General features: G+C 45.6%; 1 protein-coding gene across 4 annotated transcripts; it reads right to left on the reverse strand.

The window, feature by feature from the left end:
- Positions 1-15522: 15522 nt before the first annotated feature.
- Positions 15523-23321, reverse strand: DDO (D-aspartate oxidase). Of its 4 annotated transcripts, none has more exons than XM_017739756.1 (6): positions 23215-23321; positions 21967-22136; positions 21253-21460; positions 20949-21057; positions 19963-20139; positions 15523-17453 (listed from the first exon to the last, which is right to left on the reverse strand). In XM_017739756.1, exons 3-6 carry the CDS (start codon positions 21422-21424, stop codon positions 16886-16888), a joined length of 1026 nt encoding a protein of 341 aa, XP_017595245.1. In that variant the 5' UTR covers positions 21425-21460; positions 21967-22136; positions 23215-23321; the 3' UTR covers positions 15523-16885. The 4 variants fall into 4 exon arrangements, with proteins under 4 accessions (XP_017595245.1, XP_017595247.1, XP_017595244.1 ...); XM_017739758.1 differs by lacking the exon at positions 21967-22136 and adding an exon at positions 23032-23090; XM_017739755.1 differs by lacking the exon at positions 21967-22136 and adding an exon at positions 22789-23090.
- Positions 23322-24317: the final 996 nt, after the last annotated feature.

The following is a 24317-nucleotide window of genomic DNA, read 5'->3' on the forward strand; positions in this document are numbered from 1 at the left end:
GCGCGGCGGGGGCTGCGGGACGTAGCGGTGCTAGGCTGCAGGCGGCCCGAGGGGTGCTCCGCGCCTCGGCGGGGCAGTGCCCGGTACGAACGTGGGGCCGGCTGTGTAGCCACAGGTGCGTGTCAGCGGGCCTGAGAGAGGACTCAACACCCCGTCTTAACTATCCTATCAGCCCGTCTCTACAGCATGGAAGTGTACTAACTTGTTAATGTACGGAGTAGTTCACATTATACACTGTGACACCACGAGGTAGTGAAAGTTTACTGGAGACTTGCGGATTGTTCATGTTGAAGTCAAACAAAAGGACAGCCTGGCCCTGGAAGTAAGGACTTTGTTTCTTGTAAGGTTAGAGCTGCCTGTGGAGGATAAAGTATTTTGGACAGCCAAGATAACACCAGCATCCTAGCTCCTCTGACACATCTTTGAAAACCCTCCCCAGTATTGTCTGGCAGTACAGATAAGTAACTCTAGCAAGGTTGACTCCAGGGACATCTGGATCAATAGATAAGCAGCAAAGATGCTGCAAAAATAGACCTGCTTTGGAAATTTTTACTATGATTACTAACCAGTGATGTGGCTGTTAGTGACCAGTTAAATCATGCTGGACCTGAACATTTGAAGGGTGTGAGAAGCCTGTGTGAAACATCAGTTGTGGTGCCCTAATTTGGCTGCAACACCTTGTGCTTATGAGTGACTCTTTTAAGTCTGTACTTTGCCTCCTAGTCTCTCTCCTGGGTAGGCACACAATCCTGCTGCTTTTCATGACACATCCTTGGTTTCACGTGTGAAGGGATGGATCTGCACGAGCTGAGAGGCAGTGCAGGGGACAGGTGTCCTGCTCATCTCAGTGGGAGCACACGAGGCCCCGCATTTGTTTTGCAATGGGGGCACACTGTGAAGAACTATAAAGTGCCCAGTTGGGCTTTGGTCCTAAACCACAACACCAACCCATGGCTAAGGCATGAGCAGGGAGAGGTGGTTGGCAGGATTTTCTGAAGCAGGAGCGCAGGTGGTGAGCAGGGTCAATGACAGGAGGCAAGCTCTGTGGGAACAGGGACAGGGGTGATGATAACTAATTTGCAGCTCAGTGAGTAATAAATACGTTCCCAGATGGGATATGCAGGACATGGATGCATGACTACTCCCTGTTTCTTTGCCAACTAGGGAAGAGGGGGTGTGACCCTTGTCTCCTGTGAGCAGTACTGTGCTTCCAGCATCCCTGTCTCGTCTGCTGGCAAGGGAGAGACTTGCTGCACCAAGCTCCTTCTGGTGTCCTCTCCTCAGCAGCAGGCTGCACTACTTCTCTCTGACCTCTCCTGTCTCTTCACAGCCTGGAGCAGAGCCAGAGCTGGCTGCTGCTGGGGGAGCAGGTCAGAGAGGAGCACTGGCAGAAGTGGAGTGTGCCAGCAGCACAATGGAAGCAGGATGGAAGTGCTGCATGTAGGAAGATAAGGGAGGGAGCAATTATCTGTCTGGAGAAGTGGGATTTCAGTGTGGCTCTAAGCACAGATGCACTGGCAGGTGAGGTGCATGATTCCAGCCATTTGAACATGGCTGTTCTCTTTTTTTTAGGTAAACTGTCCTGAATTAGGTTAACGCAATTCCATGGTTGTTTTAAAACACCCTAAATGTATACTCCTCTCAGAAGAGTGTGTCAGTCCTACCTGCCATTCCTGTAGCAGCAGGGTGGCTCCTTTCTCATAAAATAAGTCAAACTAGGGCCTGACAGAGATGAAAAGCAACTCAAAAAACCACTATCTGGAGCAGTTTCCTAATAGACCTGGGCACCTTTGTTGGTACCATCCTATTTTTTGATCAGCTTAGAGACAACATGGGACAGCCTCAGGTGTTTGCCATGGGGAAGCGAGTTGGCTCTGGAAGTGGATCTTTCTGACAACCACACACTTTTCCTGTTTCCACCCCACCTTGGTGGCTCATGAATGGATCAGACAAGCCTTGGTGCTTGTGTAATGAAGGAACACATTTATGAGGGCAAAGGGAGAGTGTAACTGCACCAATCATGACTGACAGCAACTTAAGAGACAGGTACCTGGCTCCATCCACGAGCATCACCTGGAGTTCATCTGCAGAAGGTCACTTGGGCTGCCACGGGGCTGCCTGTGCATCACTTTGCTCCTCTGTGTGAAATGGCAACTTTCATATGGAGGACAGAAGTAATGCTGCTGCTCAGGGAAGAGAGGTTTTAGACATACATCAAAAACATTAAATGCAGGGGTATTATTTCACAAAATTCTTAGCACAAATGTTGTTTTAAGCTCTCAGCACCTAGGCAATAAATAATGGTATGTGAAGGTCTTATTAAAATATAAGTTTGTGTGTGTATGGTTATGGAAAAAATCTTGAAGACAGGTTGACTCCAAAAGTATAAAGCGCAGAAATACATTTTAAAATTCTCTCTTGAAGTTTAATCCTTGAGAAATCAAAGCTTTCCTAAAAGCTTGAACAATGCATACTCAGACTAAAGAGGTCTACCTGAGCAGAATAGAAACCACAAGGTCTTTCTTGGTTTTAGCATCAGAGGTTCATTTGTTGTTCTTCTCTTAGTGTGTAGTTCCAGCAAAAAGCTCAAATACTTGAATCCAGCCACTCTTCTTGTCATCGTTGAGCTGTAAGTGCTGACCTTGTACAAAATATTCCCTTCCATAGAAAGCTGATAAGCCCCAATTTGTGGGCATGCCAGGAGTGGTCCTGATAAAGAACAGTTCACTAATTTAACTCAGTGTTTTCCTTTTGTGTTTTAACAAACAATTGAATTTCTCTTGCTTCCTCCCCACCCCCTACCCTGCAATTTCTTATGAATGTAAATCTGCCTGTTAAAAACACAACAGAGGATTTCTAAAGATAGAGAATAAGAGAACAGTGATAGAGAATGATCTCAGGGAATCTCAGGGACAATGAGAAATCTTACCAGGATTAGCATGAGAATCAGTGAGAATTAAGATAGTCCCTTAAACAGTCTCACTTCTCCATTTTTACAAGTGTATTATAAATCAATTCCCCCCCAGGAACTGGCTGCAAAGATATGTGTGTGAGCAAAGCCTGTTGAGAAGAAGAGCAAATTGAAATTGTAGCGCAATGCATGAAGCTCCAGTCCACATGGATGATGAGCCTTTTTGAGGTGATTGCTGGGAAATACAGCTTCTGCAAAGTTTCACATCTTTCACAAAACATGCTCGCTCTTTGAATCAGGCAGCAAATAACCTCCCTTCCTTGCTCTCCTAAAGCAAGATGGATGGTGTTAGAGGAACATCCATCAAGCTGGATCCAGCTGAGCACAAACTGCCACCATGAAATGCAAGGAGTAACTGGAACAGTGACTCTGAATGTGAGCATGCAATTTCTACTGAGAACAGTGAGCTTCGTGCCCTGATAACCAAAATCAGACATCGGTCTTATGGCATCTACTTTTTATATTGGTGCCACAGAGCTACAGCTCCCTTAGTTTCTCCAGGAAAAGTCTATAAACTGTTAAAACTCCTCTCTCATTTACAAATTTGTCTGTAGTAAGAGCACAGTGCTAAACCTCTAGAATGAAATTTCATTGCTTCAGTGCTATCTTTGCTGCTTACAAATTACCTCTTGCCTGGGATATTGCTGGTAGTGAAATCTCTCCTTTGCAGCAGTTATTTAATGTTTCTCTCTCTTATGGCCATTTTCAGTTCAAACACCTTGCCTACCCCATTCATCTTCTGCCTCCACCCACTGTCAGGGCTTCTGTTTATCTTCTGGTTAGTTAAAATGTCTGCCCCAATCTCTGTACAAAATTAAACCCCAGGCAGGAAAAACGCCACTAGGATTCCCTAGGATTCTCCAAGGGCTGTTAATACAAGTCAGACATTCCTCCTATAAAATGAGTAAATGAATAAGAATGCTCTTTTTGACTGTGCTCTGGGTTTGTATGAGCCACTTGCCAAAATCTACAGGACAGAGCAAAGGAAGAGTTTTTTCCCCCCTCTTTCCTCCTACACTCCTGATTAATGCTTCGAAAATTGGAGTGACGTTTTTCTGTGCACTTGAAAACAGAGATGTTTTGTGTAGAAACTTTCACAAGGTCATTTTAAAAGTGGCTGCGGAAGAGAAGCATGGTGTGTCCTTACCACAGAAGATGTGTGTGCCTCAGATCCCGAGTCTGCAGCAGTCAGAGCTTTGGTCCAGGCCTGGTTTATTGCCTTGCACATTTATGTGTGAAAGCTCTGCCACAGCCCTGAGGAACATGGAATTAAAAGTTTGTAGCTCCCTGGGTGACTTCTTGGTGATAGCTTTTGTGCAAGCCTGGTTTCAGTTCTGTTTCCTAAAATTGCAGCTCAAAATCCTGGAAGTATTTCTTTATGCACCAAAGTGACAGACCTCCATGGAGCCTGCACACAGCTCTGCCAGGTAGGTACAGCCCTTACTCCTTCCCATGCCTTAAATTCCACTGAAAACTATTAAAGAATCTCTTTGTGTTATCTTTTAAATGTTAGCAACAGAGAAGTAAATTTGCCGTATTGGTCTATTACCCACTTACAGCTGCTGAGAAGTTCATGTCTGAACAGCTGTCAAGGCAAAAGCTCAGCTGTGTGAATCATTAAAACTGCTTCTCAGCTCGCCACTGGTAAGTTTGAAGATAACAACTAAAAAATATATGTTCATGCAGTCTCCCATTAGCTCTCCTCAAGCTCGTGGGCCATTTAGGCAGCTTTACACAAGACTGATCTTGCTGTTCAGCAGCACAGCACGAGGCATGGGCAGAAGCTGTCTTTTCCCTCCAGCTACAGAGGGAATCAAACACCACAGCCTTGCCACATGCTCCAAATTTGATGAAAGAGACAGCTGATAATTATTGGCCTGGAGAGGGGATTATAGCTCAAGGTTTACCTCTGAGTCACACTCCTGTATGTTTGCACTCACACATACCTGTACCTGTGCGCACACATTCACTGCAGGAAGGAGAAGAAGAATGAGACGGCCCTCCAGGAGAAGATGCTCTGCAGCTCTCTCCTACCCTTGGGCCTTAACTTTATTTATTTAACCCTAAGCCTTGTGGTATCTACAAATACAACTATTGCCTCCAGAAGCTGTGTTTCACTCCTGGAGTGGAATAACAGTGCTTTTACAGTCTGCCTTTTACTAAATTGTCCAATCATTCTGAACAAGCAAAATTCTGCCTGCTTTTTAAAAAAAAAGGGCTGGAAATTTTATTGAAGAGATATTAGTATAAAAATTGAAAATGTATTGCCATTGTAAAAAAAAGACATTCCAGCTCACAGGAATTAAGTAGTGATGGCTCACATGCAGTTCACATACTGTTGCACAAAGATATTTGTGATATCAGTTCATCATCTGTATTTCCCCTGTATCTATACGGTAACCCCAGGCAGACGCCCATCTTTGCTTAAAAATTACCCTGGATTTCTTTTAAAAATCCTATTTTCTGTAGATTTTAAAGATTACCTTAGTGTTATTCTGGCTTCAGCTCTCTGCCTTTTTTTGGGTGAAATAAATTTTACTTACATTTTTACACTTCTAAGCTCAAGGATGAATATCTTTCATTAAAAAATGTAATTTGGCATAGGGATTAATCTATAATTGTCATAATTTGACAAAACACTGCAAGTGGAGTAGGAATGATGGCTTTAAGAAATTATATAAGCCTTTTTATTACATGTTTTTAATGGGCTTACGTAGAACAGTACAAATGCCAAAGTACTTATATAGGGGATGACAATGGCTCTGGAACAATCCAGCAGATGTCACTGAGAGACACCTTCCTTCATCTGCAAGCATTCAGGGAAAAGGGGTCTCCAAGGGGGGATAAGGTGCAAGCCAAAGCACTGGGGCTGATAGGGAGAAGAACAGGAGCAAAATGTTTCACGTAGAGGATTCACAAACAAATTAAGACCCACAATTAATGTACTGTGCATTTCTTCTGTGGTCTGTCTTTCAATGTTGTTTGATATACTAGCGTGTGTCTGTACAATTTATGCATCATTAAAGGCGATAGGAAACAATAAAAGCTGGGAGTGGCTGGCAGCATCCTTGAGACCTGATGGGTAAAAAAGAGCTTTCCTAGGACAGGAGGCTTTCCAAACTGTTCTGGAGTATGCAGGCCAATTTAATAATATGTAACCACCTTTAATAGAGGTCTCATCCATGCGTCTGAAAAGCATCTCATTTTTTCAGGACACTAAATTCAGTCTTTATCTGAAACAAAAAGGTTGGTTTTTTAAACAATTACCATGTGGTCAGCCAATCCTCTCCACCATCTGGTTGCATTTTAAAGTCTTAGTTACAATCATAACAAGGAGGAGAGAAATGGTCTGCCCTCAGCAGAAAAGATACCACAGCTCCCCTGCAGCTGAGCAGCCTGTCTAGGAGCAGACGGTGAGGATAAAACTCAGTGTTCTTCCCGCAGGCTCTTTTCCAAGCAGTTTGCCCTCAATGTCATGCGGAGCAGCATCAATGATGCAGAGACACCAGTACTGATCCGAAGTGGGATAACCTCCTTAGCCAAGAGTTTGTATGTAGGTTAGGTGCTACCACAGGGCTCATCCTTTTGGCATGTGCCTCCCTGCAGCATGTCTGCCTCCATCCTCAGCTGGGGATGTGGGAAGCAAAGGCCAGTCGGATGTTTCGAAGATGCACTGGGAAGGACAGAGCGGGTTTGTGACAATGCAGGCGCCTCTACCGGCATCGCTTCCGGCGAGGAACACTCGGCCGGGCTAATGCTTGTGGCTGTGCCCCAGCTCCTGGCTTGCTCACAGGCTCCTTGTTAGGAGGAGATCCCTTCACCAGAATGTATTGAATTTCCTCGGGAACAAGGTCATTTCTTTGTACTCTGTCAGGAGACGAAGTACATGTTTCTGAAAGCATAAGGGCTTTTTTGCAGAGCTTGCTTTGTGCCTGCTTCTCTCCTGTTGGCAAGGCTGGAGGCAGAGCCAGCAGCTACAGAGGAAAGCCTGCTCTGCCATCTCCCCATGGTCCAGTCAGCACAGAGTGGGGAGGAGCGTCTCAGAGGACACTTACCTCCCCTGCAAGGCAAAGGTGAAGCTGTGGCTTCTCCTGAGCAGTAGCTGGGTCAATGCCAGAAGCCAGGCAAACAAAAGAAGCTTGCAGGTGGAGCCCAGGGCACCAACACCTGCAGGAGGACACCCCAACACTGGGACATGCAGAGCAGCAGCTAAAAGAGGCAAATTTTCCCCTTAACTTCTCAGTCCTCCCTCAGACTTAACGCAAAGGAAAGAAGATGATCACTGATGTATAATGACGAGAGCCTTTAGGAATCCAGGGCTTTTTACTCAATCTTTGTGCTGAAGTGCTCCGTCTTACGCTACAAAGGCAAACAGCAACAAGATTGCTCTCAGCAACCCAGACAAGAACATTTTAGTGCATAATTATGGATGAGATGCAAAAGGACGAAAAAGAGGGAAAACATCTGTTCACATAGAGTTTATTGCCGTTCACTTAAGAGGCCCATTAAATGCCAGAAAAAGCTTCTGTTTGAGGCAATTATCATGCTGAAAATCTCTATGTCAATTCGTCCTATGATTATTCCTGGAGTGCTGACACTGTGCAGATACACTCACCACAGAGAAAAAGGGTGCCCAGCCAGGCTTACAGAGGAATTTTCAGAAGCAGGGTAGCCAGCACTTCTCAGGGTCTTTACCTCTGTAGAGATGTGGGTTGTTTATTGGAGTCTTTCCCTGGAGTTCAGCTGTCTCAGCTCCTTTATTTCAAAAATATCCTTTGAGCTTTTTCATTGGAAGTGCACCTAAAAGTGGGATTGCTCTTCTTGTAGTCACAGAAATATGGGATGTGAGAAGCTCAAATCCAGTTCTTCAAATGCTCAAAGGAGGGAGACCAGCTGTCCCACTGACCAAGAAATCATTTGGCTCACGAGGCTTCAAGGTCTGTTCAGAGGAGAGGCTTCATCTCCTTGAAGCCCAACCATGCACTTGTTTGGCAAGGAGGAAAGCAAGTGTGAGTGTGTTGGTTCATCCCTCCCCTGCTCCTGCTCAGGCCTTTCCACAGGAGCTTGGTGGGGAAGCATCTCTTGATCATACTGGGAACTCTTGGAAAGCCAAGGTGGGTGGCAGTACTGACCGTACCAGGAACTCCTGCTGCCTCACGTAGGTGGGAGATGACAGAGGGAATAATCAGTCATCCCCTGACAGCCTTGGAATGTTCCTTATCTGAAATGTAGCTCAAGTGGGACAGTACCATCCTCACTGGAATTTCAAAAATTCCAGTAACAACTAACCCAGATTGCAGCTAGGATGAAAATATATCAAGGGCTTAAGACAACCATCTCACAGCCCTAAAAACGTGGTCCTAAGAGAGACCCTTTGAGCTCTTCAGGACTGCAGTGGGCTGCATCAGTATTTCCCTCTCTCTGGGATGCCTCTCAGAGTGCCCAAACTCTCAAGTATGCGAAATTCAGAGAAGCGTCACCTGGCAACAGAACCTGGACTGATGTCCCACTCCTCGAGCCTCAATACCCCACCTCGCCCCCATTAAGAAATGCCAAAAAGGCATTAGACATGTTTCACTGATTCTTGAGGGGAATGTTTTAATACATATACCTGTGTACTTATACTTTACATATCCATGCCTGTGTGTGTATTACCTTTGTACATTTGCATACACATATCTGCGTGTGTGCCTTGACTTGGACACCCAATAGCAAATATAGTATACGTGTTATTATCTTGAATCCATAACTGTTATCGCTGTTTAGAGTTGATCCTTGGTTAATCTAATATTTAAGTGCTTCTAGATCCTTTAGACATAAACAATTGACCACGTCTGAGCCTAAGATCGGATCCAGCCATATGTGGGAACCTTTCTGAGAAGCAGTTTGGAAAGCAAGGGAGTCCACTCTGAATCTCAAGACCAACCAGAGAGTCTCCCTTAATCTTTCCTTCCTTACCCCTTTCTACATCCCTGGCCTCCATATAAATCACTCTAAATTGATGCTAATTTGGTTTTCCTCTATATATATTATCCATGCAGTAGGTATTAGAGTAAGCCTTGTCATCGAACTTTGCCTCACTTTTGCAAATGCATATTAAAGTTTGTTTTCACTAATACATTTGATGGTGATTCTTTAAGCAACCTAAATCATTCATTTGTGTGACAGCGAGGGTCCCTCCATGGCTCTGGTGTGTTCCCTCAGGGAACGGTTGCTTTTCAGAGCTTCACTTTAGCCAAAATTATGACTGAAGGTTCACACATAGGTGCTTCCGAAACACCGACAGCCGGCTCAGTTGCTTAACTCTCTGATGACACAGAAAATAAACAAACCTCCCCTCCTCTGTTTGGCTCACAAATTGAAGGAAAGGCTGATGTAAGGCTTAGATATCAGCTGGTTGACCGGGATTTTGGAGAAGGGGAATCAAAAGGTAGGAGATACGACAATGGTGGGAGCACAGCATGTGATGCACATGGTACATACCTCTTACTGTCTGGAAAATATATTGTCCTCGCGGTAGGTAATGGACATTAACAGGAACAGAGCAAAGTGATGTGGGGCAGTACTCCCCTAGTGCTGGCTGCTCTCAGTGGTGTGAGACAGTCTCAAAGGATGAAAGCAAAACACAGGAAATATATTCCCTTGAAACTGCTTTTACTTTTGGAAATACCATTCAGAAAAGTTTCTTCCCCCTTTCTTTTCTCCCTAGCCCCTCCCTTTCTTAGTAAGGCTGGGTTTTGACTCACGTCTGCTACTCTTTCTCCAAAATATGTAATTTTTACTTCTTCATTGAGAAAAACAGACACGAGGAGAAAATTCCCAGAAAGAAACCAGTCCACTTCAGGTCTTGAAGCAGTGGTAGTTTCTAATAGCTGAGCACCCAGAGTGGTGTCTGGGCTCACCAGGAGCCTGGCCAGGAGCCAGTGGACACATGGACCAGGCTGCAGCCACACAGGGACTGCCCCACAGGATGTCCGGCCCAGGCACAGCTTGAGGAGCTGGGGGACCCCAAGAACCCACAACATGAGGAACTGAGGACACTTGGCTACCCAAGACAGTGGTTTCCTCTCCAGTCTTTGGTGGGGTAAAAGCTCTGGGACATGTTGCCGTAGCAGCAGCTTTGCCTAGGATTATTATTATTATAATAATTCCTTATTTTTTTGTTAACAACAGCTTCTGGTACACTGCTACCTTCACATTTTATTGTACTTTTTTAAAGTGTTCTCCATAAATCCACGATCGATTTTTAAAGCTGTATTGAAGTACCCAAGTCCCCCAAGCCTTGTACGTATATGGGAGCCCGACAGGCACCCAGATTTCCACTGAATTAAGCATCACCCCATTTGCTCCTTGAGATGGAGTTTGCGGGTTTTTTTCAACAATTGCTTGATCCAACATCGCCCTCTGGTGGAAACTGGGGAATAGAGCAGGATAAACTGGAGCCGCGGACAACGTAACAATAGTCACCTGATTGCTGTGAAAACAATGAAAATCTCGGTCCAGGCCATGATGTTATCTCTAATTGTTACATTTATTCCTAGCCATTTTGCAGTTTATCTCAAATAGTTCTCGACTGCAAGAGAATGGTAATGAATGGTGAAGGCCAATTTTCCTGTATTTCTCACAAAATTGTTTTAAACAGAGTCAAAAGCCTGTCTATCGAGACAATATGACTTTATGGCACTGTTTCTGTGAAGGAAATCAACAAAATTCCCTGTTGCAGGAAGCTATTATTTTGTGCTCAAGCTCTAAAGTCCATCATACATCCCATCTGCTGTCTGAAATCGCAAGGATTGATAAAAATGTCTCAAAATATAATCGTTCTCTTTCTATCCCACTATTACACCTTTGAAGTTCCATGTGAGTGTGACAGATTGGTTGCCATCTGCCAGGGGTGCCTCTTCAATATAGATCAGAAAGTGTGGATAAGAAGGAAATACTCAATGTAAGTTTGGATAACTTATGTCCAGACACACATGGGCTTAATGAACAGCACAGGGATAAAATGCTTTGCACAGGTGACAGCTAAGTCTTTCTTTAAGGACACCTTTCATCAGCACGGGGAGGTCAGGGAGGTTTAATGAACCTTCCACTGTTAATCCTCTCCCATGTGTGAGTGTTTCTCTGACACTTATTCTGTGATTCCAGATTAAAACTACAGAGCTGATGCAGCAGCACAGACAGATTTAAGATCAAAATGGAGTTTTGAAAATTCCTCAGCTGCCAGCTCAGCTTCAGCTGGAGCTGGAGAGGTAACAGAGGCCACATCTTTGCTTCAGCTACTGGCAAGAGTCTTGGGTGAGGAGCAGAAACGCAGGGATGGCTGATGAAATATTGCTGGAGACTGACACCCGGGGCTGGGTAGCAAAGAAACAAGACAGGACTCATCTCAACAAACTTCAGGCTTCAGCTGCCTGGAAGCAGTCAGTGTCAGTGAGCTGGCCTGAAGGCACTGAAATAGTGTGACTCCCCTTTGTGGGCGGGTGTATAGCTGGCACTGGGCAGCATCACTATGTATCTAGGATATATTCTAGATTATTTAAATTTTCCATGCCTAGGGAAGCATAATGGAAGGATGTTTGGTTATTCCCAAAATATTAGGACTTATTCTTGGCAAATTGAAAGCTTCTGGAACAAAAAGATGAGGTTTCTGAATAGAATGCTCAATCTTTGTGTGGCATGACTTTAGCCAGGGAGAAAACCTCTGTGAGAAGGAGTAAGATTTAAAAAGGAATTCCAAGCTAGAGACTGTGGGAAATGAGGAGGAAGTGAGGAGGAAGAGAGGAGCAGGGGACCATGAAGGCATTTCATTAGAGGTGCAATTTTGACCTCTTTATAACCACAAATAAGGAGGAAAAGCAAAGCGTAATCTGGACAAATAAAGCCCCTTTTAATGGGGCACAGGAGATGGAGCAATCAGGCTGAATGTATGTTTGCTTCTATTTGCTATAAATGTGAAAATAAGATACAGCTTTAAAATCCTCAATTTTTATATAAGGGTATTCAAATATCAGGCATATTTCAGAAGGATGATAATTACTGAGTCATTGTAATAGCATGATAAAAGTTACATGGGAAAGAATGAAAATAGATCTCCTCCAAATAAGGAAAAGGACATGAACTCTGTCAGATTAAAAGCAGAAACAGAAAGGAAGACTAAAAAAATATTTTGAGGAAAAAACTTGCTACTAGACAAAAGCCTCCTCTATCCTAGCAGAAGCAGGGAGCCTGCTGGAGGGTTCTGCAGGTGACCAGGGTGTGCAGTCAGGATAGCAAAGGAGTTTGAGAGAAGACACATCCTAACACATCAGCTAAACGGATTATTTGTGCCTGCATTCAGTGCAGAAAAGCTGAGTGAAATTCCCACAGCAGAACCATTTGTTAAAGGGATAATGCAGGGAAGCTGCCTCAGATTGAAGGGTCATTAGATGAGGCTTTAGAACAAGTAGATGCAAGGGATAGTAACAAATTCATGAAAAGCAGATGCTACTCACTTGTGGGTTTTTAAGGAATGCTAATGGAAATTGTTGCACTGTAAGAGCCAGTGTATAAGCTTTTACTTAAAACGGCTGAAGAAAAAAGAGGATGGCATGTGATACTGTCTTCTTTTAAGTGCTGTAAGGGATCTAGAGAAATGCAAGCCACCAAATCTGACACCTGTGGCAGGGAAACAGCAAAAGCCATAGTAACAGAATAGTTGCAAGGAGAGACACAGACTGAGGGGAGAATTGGCAAAGTTTTGCAGTGAGAACCTATGAAGCTGTGCTCCACCACCTTCTGACAGCTTCAGAGGAAACTGTGAGGCTGCAGATGAGAGCAATCTGCTCAGTATGATCTGCTCAGCTTCTGGAAAGCCTTTAATAACATCTGTCACCAAGGATCCATTAAGAAGCTAATCCTGGCATGGGGCAAGAGGGAAGACCCTCTCATGAGTCAGCAACTGCATAAAGGATAGAGAGACGAGGTAAGGATAAATCATCCATTCTTCACAGTGGAGAGAAGCAACCAAGTGCATCTTAGAGGAATCATGGTGGGGCCAGTATTCATCCACAGACCTATGAGTCAGACAAATGACTGATCTGCTGGTGGTACCAGTTTATTCAAGGTAGTAAAATGCAAACTGCCTCAAGGAGCTGCAAAAACTATCTCATGAGTTTGCTCAAAATAACAGCAGATGAAAATCAGTGTAGCTAACAGCAGAGAAAAACACCTGGCTGACCTGGGAGAAAGACTGCCTCACTGTCCAGCCTCAACAATGCCTCTGAAACAGCTACTACCGCTCAGGACAGGTATCTTGGAGCTAGGTTGCCACCTAAATGCTTATTAATAAAGCATTTTAACATATTATGAAGGGAAGAGAGATCATAAAGTCATAGAATAGTTCGGGTTGGAAGGGACATAAAAGATCATCTAGTTCCACCTCCTGGCATGGGCAGGGACACCTTCTATTAGACCAGATTGCTTAAAGCCCCATCTAACCTGGCCTCGGAGGCTTCTAGGGATAAGGCACCCACAATCTCTAGACAACCTGTGCCAGGGCCTCACCACCCTCATAGCGAAGAATCTCTAATCTAATTTCACCCTCTTTCATTTTAAAGCAATTCCTCCTTTTCCTATCACTACATGCCCTTGCAAAAAGTCTCTCTCCAAATCTCTTGTAAGCCCCCTTTAGGTATTGGAAGGTGCTGTAAGGTCTCCCCAGGGCTGTCTCCTCTCCAGGCTGAACAACTGCAGCTCTCTCAGGCTATGTACATAGGAGAGGTGCTCCAGCCCTCTGACCATCTTCATGGCCTCCTCTGGACTCACTCCAGCAGGTGCACATTCTTCTTATGTTGGGGTCCCCAGGGCTGGATGCAGCACTCCAGGTGGGGTCTCACGACAGCAGAGGGGCAGAATCACCTCCCTTAACCTGCTGGTCACGCTGCTTCGATGTAGACAAGGACACAGTTGGCCTTCTGGGCTGCGAGTGCACATTGCTGGGTCATGTTGAGCCTCTCCTCAACCAACACCCCCAGGTCCTTCTCCTCAGGGCTGCTCTAAGTCCATTCTCCACCCAGCCTGTATTTCTGTTTGGGATTGTCCTGACCCAGGTGCAGGACCTTGCACTTGGCCTTGTTGAACTTGACAAGATTTGCACAGTCCCACCTCTCAAACCTGCCAAGGTCCCTCTGGATGACATCCCTGCCCTCCAGCGTGTCCACTGCACCCCTCAGCTTGGTGTCATTGGCAAACTCACTGAGGGTGCACTCAGTCTCACTGTCCGTGTCACTGACAAAGATTTTAAACAGCACCAGCTCCAATACTGACCCCTGAGAAATGTCTTCCCTTGGGACACCAGCCCCTCCTCGTTGGCAAGAGCAGGGTCCAGCACAGCACCTCTCCTTGCTGGCTGCTCTATCACCTGGAGAAGGAACCTCCTGGATAGCTTATGCTTTACTGTGCTGTCCCCCCCAACAGATATGTCCCCACGAGGATCAGGGCTTGTGAAAGTGAGACAATTATGTATTATGTAAACCAAGATTCTTCAAGGTGGGAAAGAAAAGTCTGAGAGGGAGTATGGTGGAACTTTATAAATTCAAAAAGGGCCATGGAGAATGGGCCATGGAGTCACTGCCTCTCATAACATGCAGGAAAGGGGCATCAGATGATGTTTTCAGGTTCAAGACAAAGATGAAGGCAACAAGCTCTGCTCCTGGACAAAGAAGTTTCTCCCTTTACAGAAACTGTTTTCACAGGATGTTGGGGAATACAGAAGCACCATACATGTTTTTAGAAGCAAGTCAACAACTCTGTGGAAGATAAATCATCTGAAACACTAAGCTACCCCTCAGGTGAGGAAGACCCTAGACCAGAAGTGGCTGTCCCCCCTGCTGGCCATGAGCAGAGCTAGGACATCAGACTGATGAGCTTTGTAGCTGAACCTATTCTGACACTTTATCAACCAGACAATTTTTAGAAGTAGATTAGAAGAAACCCCATCACCCTGCAGAGAAGACGTGCACAAGCACAGCTTTGGTTTCTTATGGGGCTATGATCACCCTATTAGCATTAGTAGTGTTTCTTGCTCCAGGATAAGTTACACTGTTTGCTATTTTTAAGCTTAAAATAAAGATTAAGAAAAAAGAGCCCATTCTTATGTTCTTTTTCCATGTATTTTTATGTTCTGTGTTAGCTCAGGACAAAGCTGCAGTTTGACAAGCCCTATGCCAACACTGCTGCCAAAAGCAGCAGCTCTGCCCTCTCATACCACTGGAAAGGACAGATGGGGGGGACGAAGGGGGGAATGCAAAATTAGCCTTCAGAGCCTAGAAAAAGAGGACAAGGCTGCTGAAGGCAGGGCTGGCTTAGGCTGGTCCCAGGCGCTTATTGACCTATAATTTAATTTGGTTATGTTTCTTCTGACAGCTGTCCCTTGCAAATGGTAACTGTCCTCATCCCCCCTGAAAACAGCAGGAGTTGGCAGCCATGGCTGAATGTGGCCTTTCTTGGCCCTGTCAGGCCATCCCAAATTAAAGAAAATCCCTTGCTTATGAAAGGAAACACTACAAAAATGATCTTTGCTCCATTATTAGAACTTTATTTATCAGTTAATTTTAATAACTGAAATTATTGAAGGATTTTGAATGGTTTTATAACTCTATGGACAAAAAAGCTAGACAAAAAAGGATGATAACACTCTCAAGTGAGCCATTTAAGATTTAATGAGTCATTTAATCACTCAGAGTCAGACCTGTACTTTGACGGTAAGATCCAATTTTGGGGAGTGATTATCTTCAGACACATCAAAGGGCTTGAACTGCTGATGGGAGTGTAAAGCCCAACAGAGCCTCTGCCATGGAGTGAGAGGGTCTGGGCTCTGGTGACTCAGCTTTCTTACAGCAGAGGAGCTTGCTCATGTCCAGTTACAGACAAATTTTTCTTTAGAGTGTTTATCTAGTCTTAAATGGCTCTTCTATGAAACTGATGCTGGTGTTATAATCCTTGTTGGTTTGTCTCCAATTTATTAATATCAGAGGTTGTAAGGAAAGCAGACAGTGTTGTTGTGAAGTAGAAAAGGGATGTTGCATTCCCAAGCCCACTCTGAAAGGTCCTCTCCTGTAGAACAAAGGCCATATCAATGTTGCTGTGTGGGGGAGGAGGGGAGGGGCTGGGGGAAAATCATTGGTGTCTGAGAGCAAAATCTGAGGGCCTTGAAGGAAAAAAAAGAGATTTGCAAACAAGTGTAAGAGAAGATGCACAAAACTGTAGCTCATGTGGGGCAATATTAGGAGAAACTAAGTTCCCTGAGGTGCAATGTGAGCAAATGCAGTGATCAGTATAACAGACCTGCTCTTAAAATCACACTTGCCTGGTCACTGTGTGTGAGAGTGAACTAACACTGCTTTCTGTAACAGCTGACCTGAAGCACTGTAATGCAGCACTGTGTGGGGTTTTCTTTTCCTTCTAAATCATACAGACAATGATAAAATTTGTTAGCAAAATGGCAGAAGCAAGGGCAATTCTAGATTAGATTTGGTACAAGCGGAGATAACTGATTTTTACTGAATCTGAGCCTACTGCATCAGCTACCCTTTAGATGAAGATGCAGAAATGCTAAATTGATGTTATTTGTATTATACCACACCAATCTGATCCCTATTATGTGAAGAGTATTTATGTACCTTGTCTTCTCCTTCACAAGAGGCTAGGACAAATACCCAGGGCAGAAACAATGCCAGATGGAGGAGATGATCAGCTGGACTAATACTTGGATCAACACATCATGTCTTTCCCAGGCGGCAGAAGATACCACTGAGCATCTGCACTGCAACAAGCTGTTGACTTAGTTCCCTTCCATCCAGTAATGGAGTAAAAGTCCAAGCTGCTACTAGGAGATGCAGCACTAGCTGTAAATGGAAAAGGAGCCTCTGGGATTCAAAGCTTGGCCCTCGATGAGGAGCCCTGCAGAGCAGAAATGCACTCTCCCACCAGGTGAGCAGCCTCATTGGCTGTGCCCCTGTGCACTGAAAAGCCACCTGCCCCATGCCCATAGTTGTGGACCACTGGGAGCTTAACTCCTCCTTGGCTCAAAACCTCTCTCTGCACTCTCACACACTGCCTGGATGGCCTCAGGCCCACCTTCACCTCGATATCGTGAGCTCCCTGCAGTGAGGGCTCAAGGGAGCAGCATCTGTCAAAGATGTCTCTAGTAGTGCCAGGGTCAGGGGAGAGACTCCAGCTCCCCTTTTCCCTGGTTCCCCCCAGTGTCACGCTGTGCATCCCTGGGTAGATATAAGTTAAGCCATCCCCATCCCGGATGAAGTGTTTCACCCACGGAGCATGAACCTTCAGTACTTGTCCCCTGACAGGGAAGAGCTGCTTGTCCCCCACCAGCTGGTGGGCTCCCATGCCTGTGCAGTTGACAACAATGTCATATTCGCTGTGCAGCTCCCACAGATCTGCTACTTTCCTGGTGTACATCTGGGTGCCAGTTGCTTTCAACCTGCAAAAAGACTCCAGAAATGAGGCAGAAAAGAAACCCCTAAGCCCTTACGTTATTATTATGAACATTAAGTAAATGAGATATGTTGCCTTTGCCTTTACATACTGATCAGAACCAAACAACAGATGGGACAAAAAGCAAAGAAAATGCCATGGGGGTTCTGTTTGTGATTTGTCTGATTTGACCAAAGGTATTTTTTAGCCTGGTTGGGCTGGAAAAAGTACAGCAAGTTGAGCAGTTTTAGAGAAGGGTCTGGCATCAGACCCTAGGCAAACATTCAGGTCCTCATGGTCTCGATTCATTTCTGTAACAGTACCAAGCTTTAACAACCCAAGCAAGCTGGGAAACAACAAATTTATTTACCAACTTGCTCATGCTAGTGGCAGAGCTATTGTAGTACACCCCTTTTAATGTGCCTGTTATGTGCTGTCACATTCATTCCCAACTCACCTCCTGAGCCACATAGCCATCTAGCGCCATGTGCCAAGCCCTAAGATCTGCACTAAGGCTGAGTAGATGTGGCACAGGACCCCCAGTGAACCCATAACCTTCTGGAGCAGCAGCTAGAGTCACCAAGGATGGCTCAGAGCACTAAACATGCATGTCTGCTCTTCAGTGAAAGTCACCTCTTCTTGAGGTTCACTTTTGAGCTCAATTTCAAGCCAAATCCTCTCCTGAACTTGCCTGAATTTTGAAGCCCTTCCCTGTGGAAAATCACTGGTATGAGATGGAGTCACTGCACGCTGTCAGCTGGATCTCGTTGCTGGGGGTTTTCACTGGGGGTTTTAGCATAAGCAAATCAGGAGACAGGTCTGTGATGCACTAAGTGGAAAATCCCATCCTCTGCAACATTCTAGGAGCTGGCAAAGTCATCAACCTCACTATAAAGGCAGTGGTTTCCCACAAAGAGTTAGCCAAGAATCCAGGGCATAGTTGATACTCTGGGGCCTGATGTAGCAGGGCACTGAAGCTGGCTGGGAAGAACAGGGGAGACCTCGTGCAGCAGCTGTGGCTGGGCAACTTGTAGGGAGAGGTCGTAAGTGTTGTATTTGGTACTCTGTCATCATGCCATAAAAAATACACCAATGAAAAACCTGTTGAAAACTCCTAATTCAGGCAATTAAGCAGGAAAAAATTCCAGAAGTCTATTTTTGGAAAAGCAAGGTGAGCACAACAACAATTTTCCTTGTGGATTGCCAGGAGACTGGTCTATAAATACTGCTCAGGTCACTAGGGGTTTGAGAATTAGTTACATGTTTAATATTCTCTCACTTCTCATCACCATGGAGAAGAAAAAAATAAAAGAGTTTGATCACTTCATTAGACTACATCCTTTGAGAAATAAGAAGACTACAGCAGGAACGAGGAGGGAGCAGAAATCACATGGCAGATACTAAATGGGTTGTACAACTTAGCTGTCCTGCAGCAGAAATTTGCTTCAGTTAGGCAATGAAACACGACAGAGCATGTGTACCGAGTAGATGGCACAGACCTCACATGGCACTGGTGCCACAGGAGAACTCCCAGCCCGCCTGGCTGCTACAAGAAATGCTTTTTCACATTTTGCAGTGTGATGAAAGGCATCCAGTAACCAGCTGAGCTGGCAATTTTTACCTTGTTGTCAGTACACATCTCTTTACTTAACCCCAAATCAGCTTGCAGCCTATCGCTTTCTCTCAAGCAGATACAGCCATTTGCTCACTTTAGAGGTACTTATTTGGATTAAAAACTTATCCCAGGTGTCAAAGCCTTTTTAGATCTGCATCCTGTCTCTCCTACAGTTCTCCAAAATCCATGTATTTGGGGAAAACTTAGAAATTGGCAGATTTTCTAACTTTGATGTCAATCCAGACATGAACTCTGAAGCCACAACTCCTCAGAGTGAGTGCATCACCCATCTTATGCAGCCAAATATTTTCAAGAGATTTGTTACAATGGTGCTGTTTAATGTTTTGGGGTTTTTTTCACCTAATTGGATTAAGAAATTCCTCCAATTTTTGAAAAAATTTGAGATTAATTGGTTCGGCTACTTCGTAAGTGCAAAGTCTTGACAGTAAGATACCTTCGTAGACATGCTTATTCTCTCAGGGGCTGGATGTCTCTTCAAAAACAGAGGGATATTATTTGGGAAGTTTGGCAAATGTGGAGCAGCCAAATGTTTTCTCAGAACATGGCAGGTTCCTGATGTACCTTCAAGGTCTGGCTGGCCAAGCATGGCCCCTGTGGCTACGCTGGTCCTATACCCAGGGACATTCACACTCCAAGCCCCACTGTACAGACACACTGGGAGAAAGGGGACATTGCGTAAATGGGGCCTTTCACATTTTAGGAAAGTTGGGTATTTATTTCCTGTACTTCTCCCCAAAGAAGAGCTTGTTGTATTTTCCCCAGTGAAAACCAGCCTTTTTCCAGTTTTGTTCAAATCTAAGGCTCTCAAGGAGATCCTGTCTTGCCTCCAGTCCCTCTGCCAGGGTTTCCCCCTGCATGCCCAGCCTTCAGCAAAACCAACCTTTTCTCCAGCCACAGCAGGTATGGTGGACAGTCACATTTCAGTGTCATAAAGGCCTGACCAAATCGGTGCTGCGGGAACTTTTGGAGTTCTGCCTCGGACATTGGTCGAAATCCCAGCACAATATCTGACCAGAAAGGTAACTCTTCCTTGGGAGTGCTTTTAAAGACCTGCCACCTAAAAAGAGACAGAGGAAAAGACGGAAAACTTCACTGCTAATGCTCCGCCATGTTATGTGTCATGGCAATCTTAGCACATACCCAGGAGCTCAGGAACCTGTTTCCTCCCATCAGTCCAGCTCTGCAAGGTTAACAGCAATGGGGAAACATTGCTGCCTGCTCCTGCAGTACCTGTCTGGGCAAACAGGCAGGGGGTTGGCATAGCTGAGCTTAAGGGTAGCACACCAGGGTAAATAAACTGCAAAGGGCCCTTCCAGCAATAGTGTATGTACAGAGTTCCCTCAAACAGTGTCCCCACCACAACTGCAGACACCTGGCTGGACCTAGTGGGGTCACTTGCACACCTGTTCACCATTCCTTGGGTATCCACAAAGCTACAGAGTGTTCAGTCTCAATACTCCCAAGAGGCAAATTTCTGTGTATGTCATAGGCAGCATAAAATACCTGCAACACACAGCCCACAACTGAATCCCTGTACCTAGCTGCTGAAGCTGGAGGATCCTGCAGTCCCATCCCTATGGAGATGACCCCTGCTGCAAACAACTGGTGGGTGACAGTGGAAAACATCAGTAGTTAAAAGACATTTGATGCCGTTCAGACTTGAGTGGGCTTTCTGTGCATACCTATGCCTGAATTTTGCCTAAAAGTACATAATAGGGGAGCAGCTACAATGCAGTTTCTTGGGAATATGGACATAAAAGCTATTCCTTGAAGGGAATATCCCTGAATTCTAGCAAGGAAAACCTGTCTGCCTGCTCCAGAACACAGCACAAATGTACCAAAAGTTGCCCTGGGGGCTGTTCTTACCCAGAGACCAGGTGAATGCCAGCCTCTGATGCCTCGGCTGAGTTGCTGATGGTAAAAAGGTAAGTGAAGGTCTCTTTGAACCACTGCTTCTGCCTGTGGATTGGTGTGTCTGCATGCGAACAAAACCAAACGTGCAGAGAGGAATAATGCAATGAAGAGAAGAATACAAATGAGTGTCAAGGATATGGGACAGACAGGGAACACAGGTCAAGGCACTTTTCTTCCTGAGCCTCTACACATCATTCCACACCTGGACACAGCTGCATGAGGTGCCATGGGCAGTGCTGCCCTGAATTAAACAAACCTGGGTAGGTGTGAGGGATGAGCATCCCAGCTGCCACATCACTCGTTGTGTTGGGGCTGAACTGGTCCGAAAGGACCGTCACGGAGCAGCTGGGACAAGTCTCTGTGATGCACAGTGCTGTGGACAGGCCGATGACTCCTGCCCCCACCACAGCGACCTTGGGTGAGGCCATCTCCAGGATGCAGAGACAGAGGAGAGAGGTTGCTACCTGCATTTGGAAACAACATATCACATGTCACTATTATCCAGGGCGAGTATCAGGCTATGAAACACCCACACGAGATGTAACATAACCCCCCTCCCTGACAACTGATTGAAGGCCAACTGCTGCATACAACCAGGACTATGGTGAGGATTAAAAAAATCATCAGCCTTTGATATGACAACAAAGTTTTGAGAAGTATTTCAACAGCCACTACCTCATCCTCAGCACCAGAGAGTGATCTGCATGTGCACCACTGGTGTTTGGGCTGGTTTGGAGAAGGTTTCCACAATAAAACCTGAGGGAGTGAGGCACCCATCTAGTTTTCTATTGTGTCAGGTGCCTTTTGCACCTGACACAATAGAAACTGACACCTGAAACTGGCTTTTTTGGCACCATAAGCAAAAAGGTTACTTGACTATTGGGATCTCCAGCAGTGACAGCAGGACTGTCACTGCCTGGGCAGCAGAAGCAAATCACACTGGAGGTCTCCAGTTCATTGGTCCTTGTACCTGCCAGCATGACCCACTGCCTTGGACAGATTCGTGGGCATCCAAGGCCACCACGCTCTCTCAGCAGCACATGGTGGTCCACTCCTCAGAATCTTCATCTGCTGATTGCTACTCCAGGAACTGCAGTGTCTCTATTTTCCCCTGTCCTGGGCAAGTTTCAGAGCTGGCACCTGTCGTGGGGAGTGGCACACAGCTCTTGGTTGACAATCACCTGTTTGCCCATCCCAGTGAGGTGCCAGCCTGTGCTCCTGGCCATGGCCAGCTCAGGTCTTACACTGGTGAAGGCACGAAGCAGAACTGAACCACGCAGATCAGTGCACCTTGCAAACTCCCCAAAGCCAGGACTAAATGGGCCCAAAAAGAGAGAGACTGGGCAACCTCAGAGGTGATAAATCCTTTAGCAGCTTTGAACCAGGTGGCTCAGGGACCCCTTCAATGGGTTACTGCCGAAATCTGACCAAGGATGTAGGGAGAGAATCTCCTCTGCCTATGACTAATTTTCTCCTGAAATAGCTACAACATTCACTCTCAGAGAGGATACTGAGTGAGACAGACCTTTAGTTTTGTGCCCTGATGGTTCTGGTTTCTCCTGCGGGGCTTGCTTAGCAGTGACTGTAGAAATCCAGCCTTGCTAATTGCTTTCTGAGAACTTTTACTGGAAACCAGTGCCTGCACTTATAATGACAGGCTGATTTACCATCTTCCTGCGGCTTTTGACATCTTTGATGTAAATTTAGGCAAGAGAGACCATGCAGAATTATGATAAGTCAGGTTTATTTATGAGATCCTTGCTCATAACTGTTCACACAGCTTCTCACTTACCCCTGAGGTTTTACTACTTAAAATTTGATGTCTCTGCTATGTAAGAGGGGAAAGAGCAGCAGGCACTGTTGCCTGTCACTGCATTCCTTCTGCATCACAGCCAAGGGTTGTTACAACCTGTCTTCTTCCTCTCAGGGCAACGCTTAAGTTTCTTTCTGTTAATTATCACATCTTCTTTCACAAGCTGACTACAGAAGTGCCCACACAGTGGAGAAAGAGGACACAGTAGGGGGGGAAACGGACCCTGGACCAGAACTGCTGGCCTTCATGGCTGACACCTGGAAACCCAGACTGGAAAAATGCTGGGAGAAGGGGAAGGGGAAAGAAAGGAAGAATATTAGTAACAAGAAATTGGGTAATAATCCTGTAATTACTTAGGAAAATTGGCACTGAGAAAGGTATCTAAACACATTTTTATGAACAAACCTTTTCACTCAGAATTGGCAGCTGTGGAAATGGCGTGTGGCTCTCAGAGTGCCCAGCGAGCCTCCCAGCAGTCCATGGACAAGCACAGTCCTGCTTTTGCAGCTGCCCTGGAACATATGCAATGGGTACATTATCCACCTGCCAGAGATGTGCTTTCAGTTGTCCCTCACAACTCTCCTTCGCTGAAGCCCTTGGACCACGATGGAGATCGAATTTCCTGACTGACCTCCCTGTCCCTGGGGAAGAAAGGGGAGCTGTGGCTTGGTGGAGATTCAGGTTTCACAAGTCTACCCAGTTCAGATGGGATTTTTGCAGATGAGCCAGTTTGACATTAACTGATCCCTATGCTGCAAAATCCAGAGAGGGCAGGAAGGGGCTGCTGACAGTGCTGGAGCCTGTGGGAGCTGCTCAGAAGGCCATGACAGGTTCAATGCACTGTTTTTCCTGCACCTACTGCTGCTGTCCAGGAGCACATCAAGCTTTCACGCCAAAAATTAGCTGAGTGCAAAGCAGAGTCTACACACAGCTCTTATGAGTGAGTGCAGCTCGGGCTTTGCAGAGCCACTGACCCCACTATGAGTGCAAGGCCCACCTATGGCTCTGCCCTGGCAGCATGACCTGCCTGCATCTTGCTGGGAAGGGGTACAGAAGGAGAAACTATTTTTAGCTGATGTGGCAACCCAGCTTAGTCCCAGCAGGGGTGACACTTCTCATCCTCTCAGTCAGGCCAGAGCATTTTGCAAAAATCAGCATTTAAAAGGCAGATCAATTGCAGTAGCTGTTGGGGAGGAAGGTGAATGGTGTCAGGTACTGTTTAGCTCTGTGTCCCTTCATAGTGTCCAAAGCACAGGACAGAAGCCAGAGAGAGTCACCTGGAGCTGTAATTCCCCAGCAATGAGGATACCAGTTGTCTGATGTAGGTTTCATGTCCCTGCCACCCTCCTGCTTCTCCCAGGCCAGAATGAATTATTTTTTAAAATACTGAGATATTTTGTGATGCGACTTCACCTCCCAACTCCCACAGCTGAGGAGACAATGTCAGCCTCATGTGACACAAGGGGGTCTTTATTCTTTCTTGCCTCAAATAGCTGTATGTCACCACT

This window comes from Corvus brachyrhynchos, unplaced genomic scaffold (assembly GCF_000691975.1).
Source record: "Corvus brachyrhynchos isolate BGI_N302 unplaced genomic scaffold, ASM69197v1 scaffold14, whole genome shotgun sequence".
Classification (NCBI taxonomy): Eukaryota; Metazoa; Chordata; class Aves; order Passeriformes; family Corvidae; genus Corvus; species Corvus brachyrhynchos.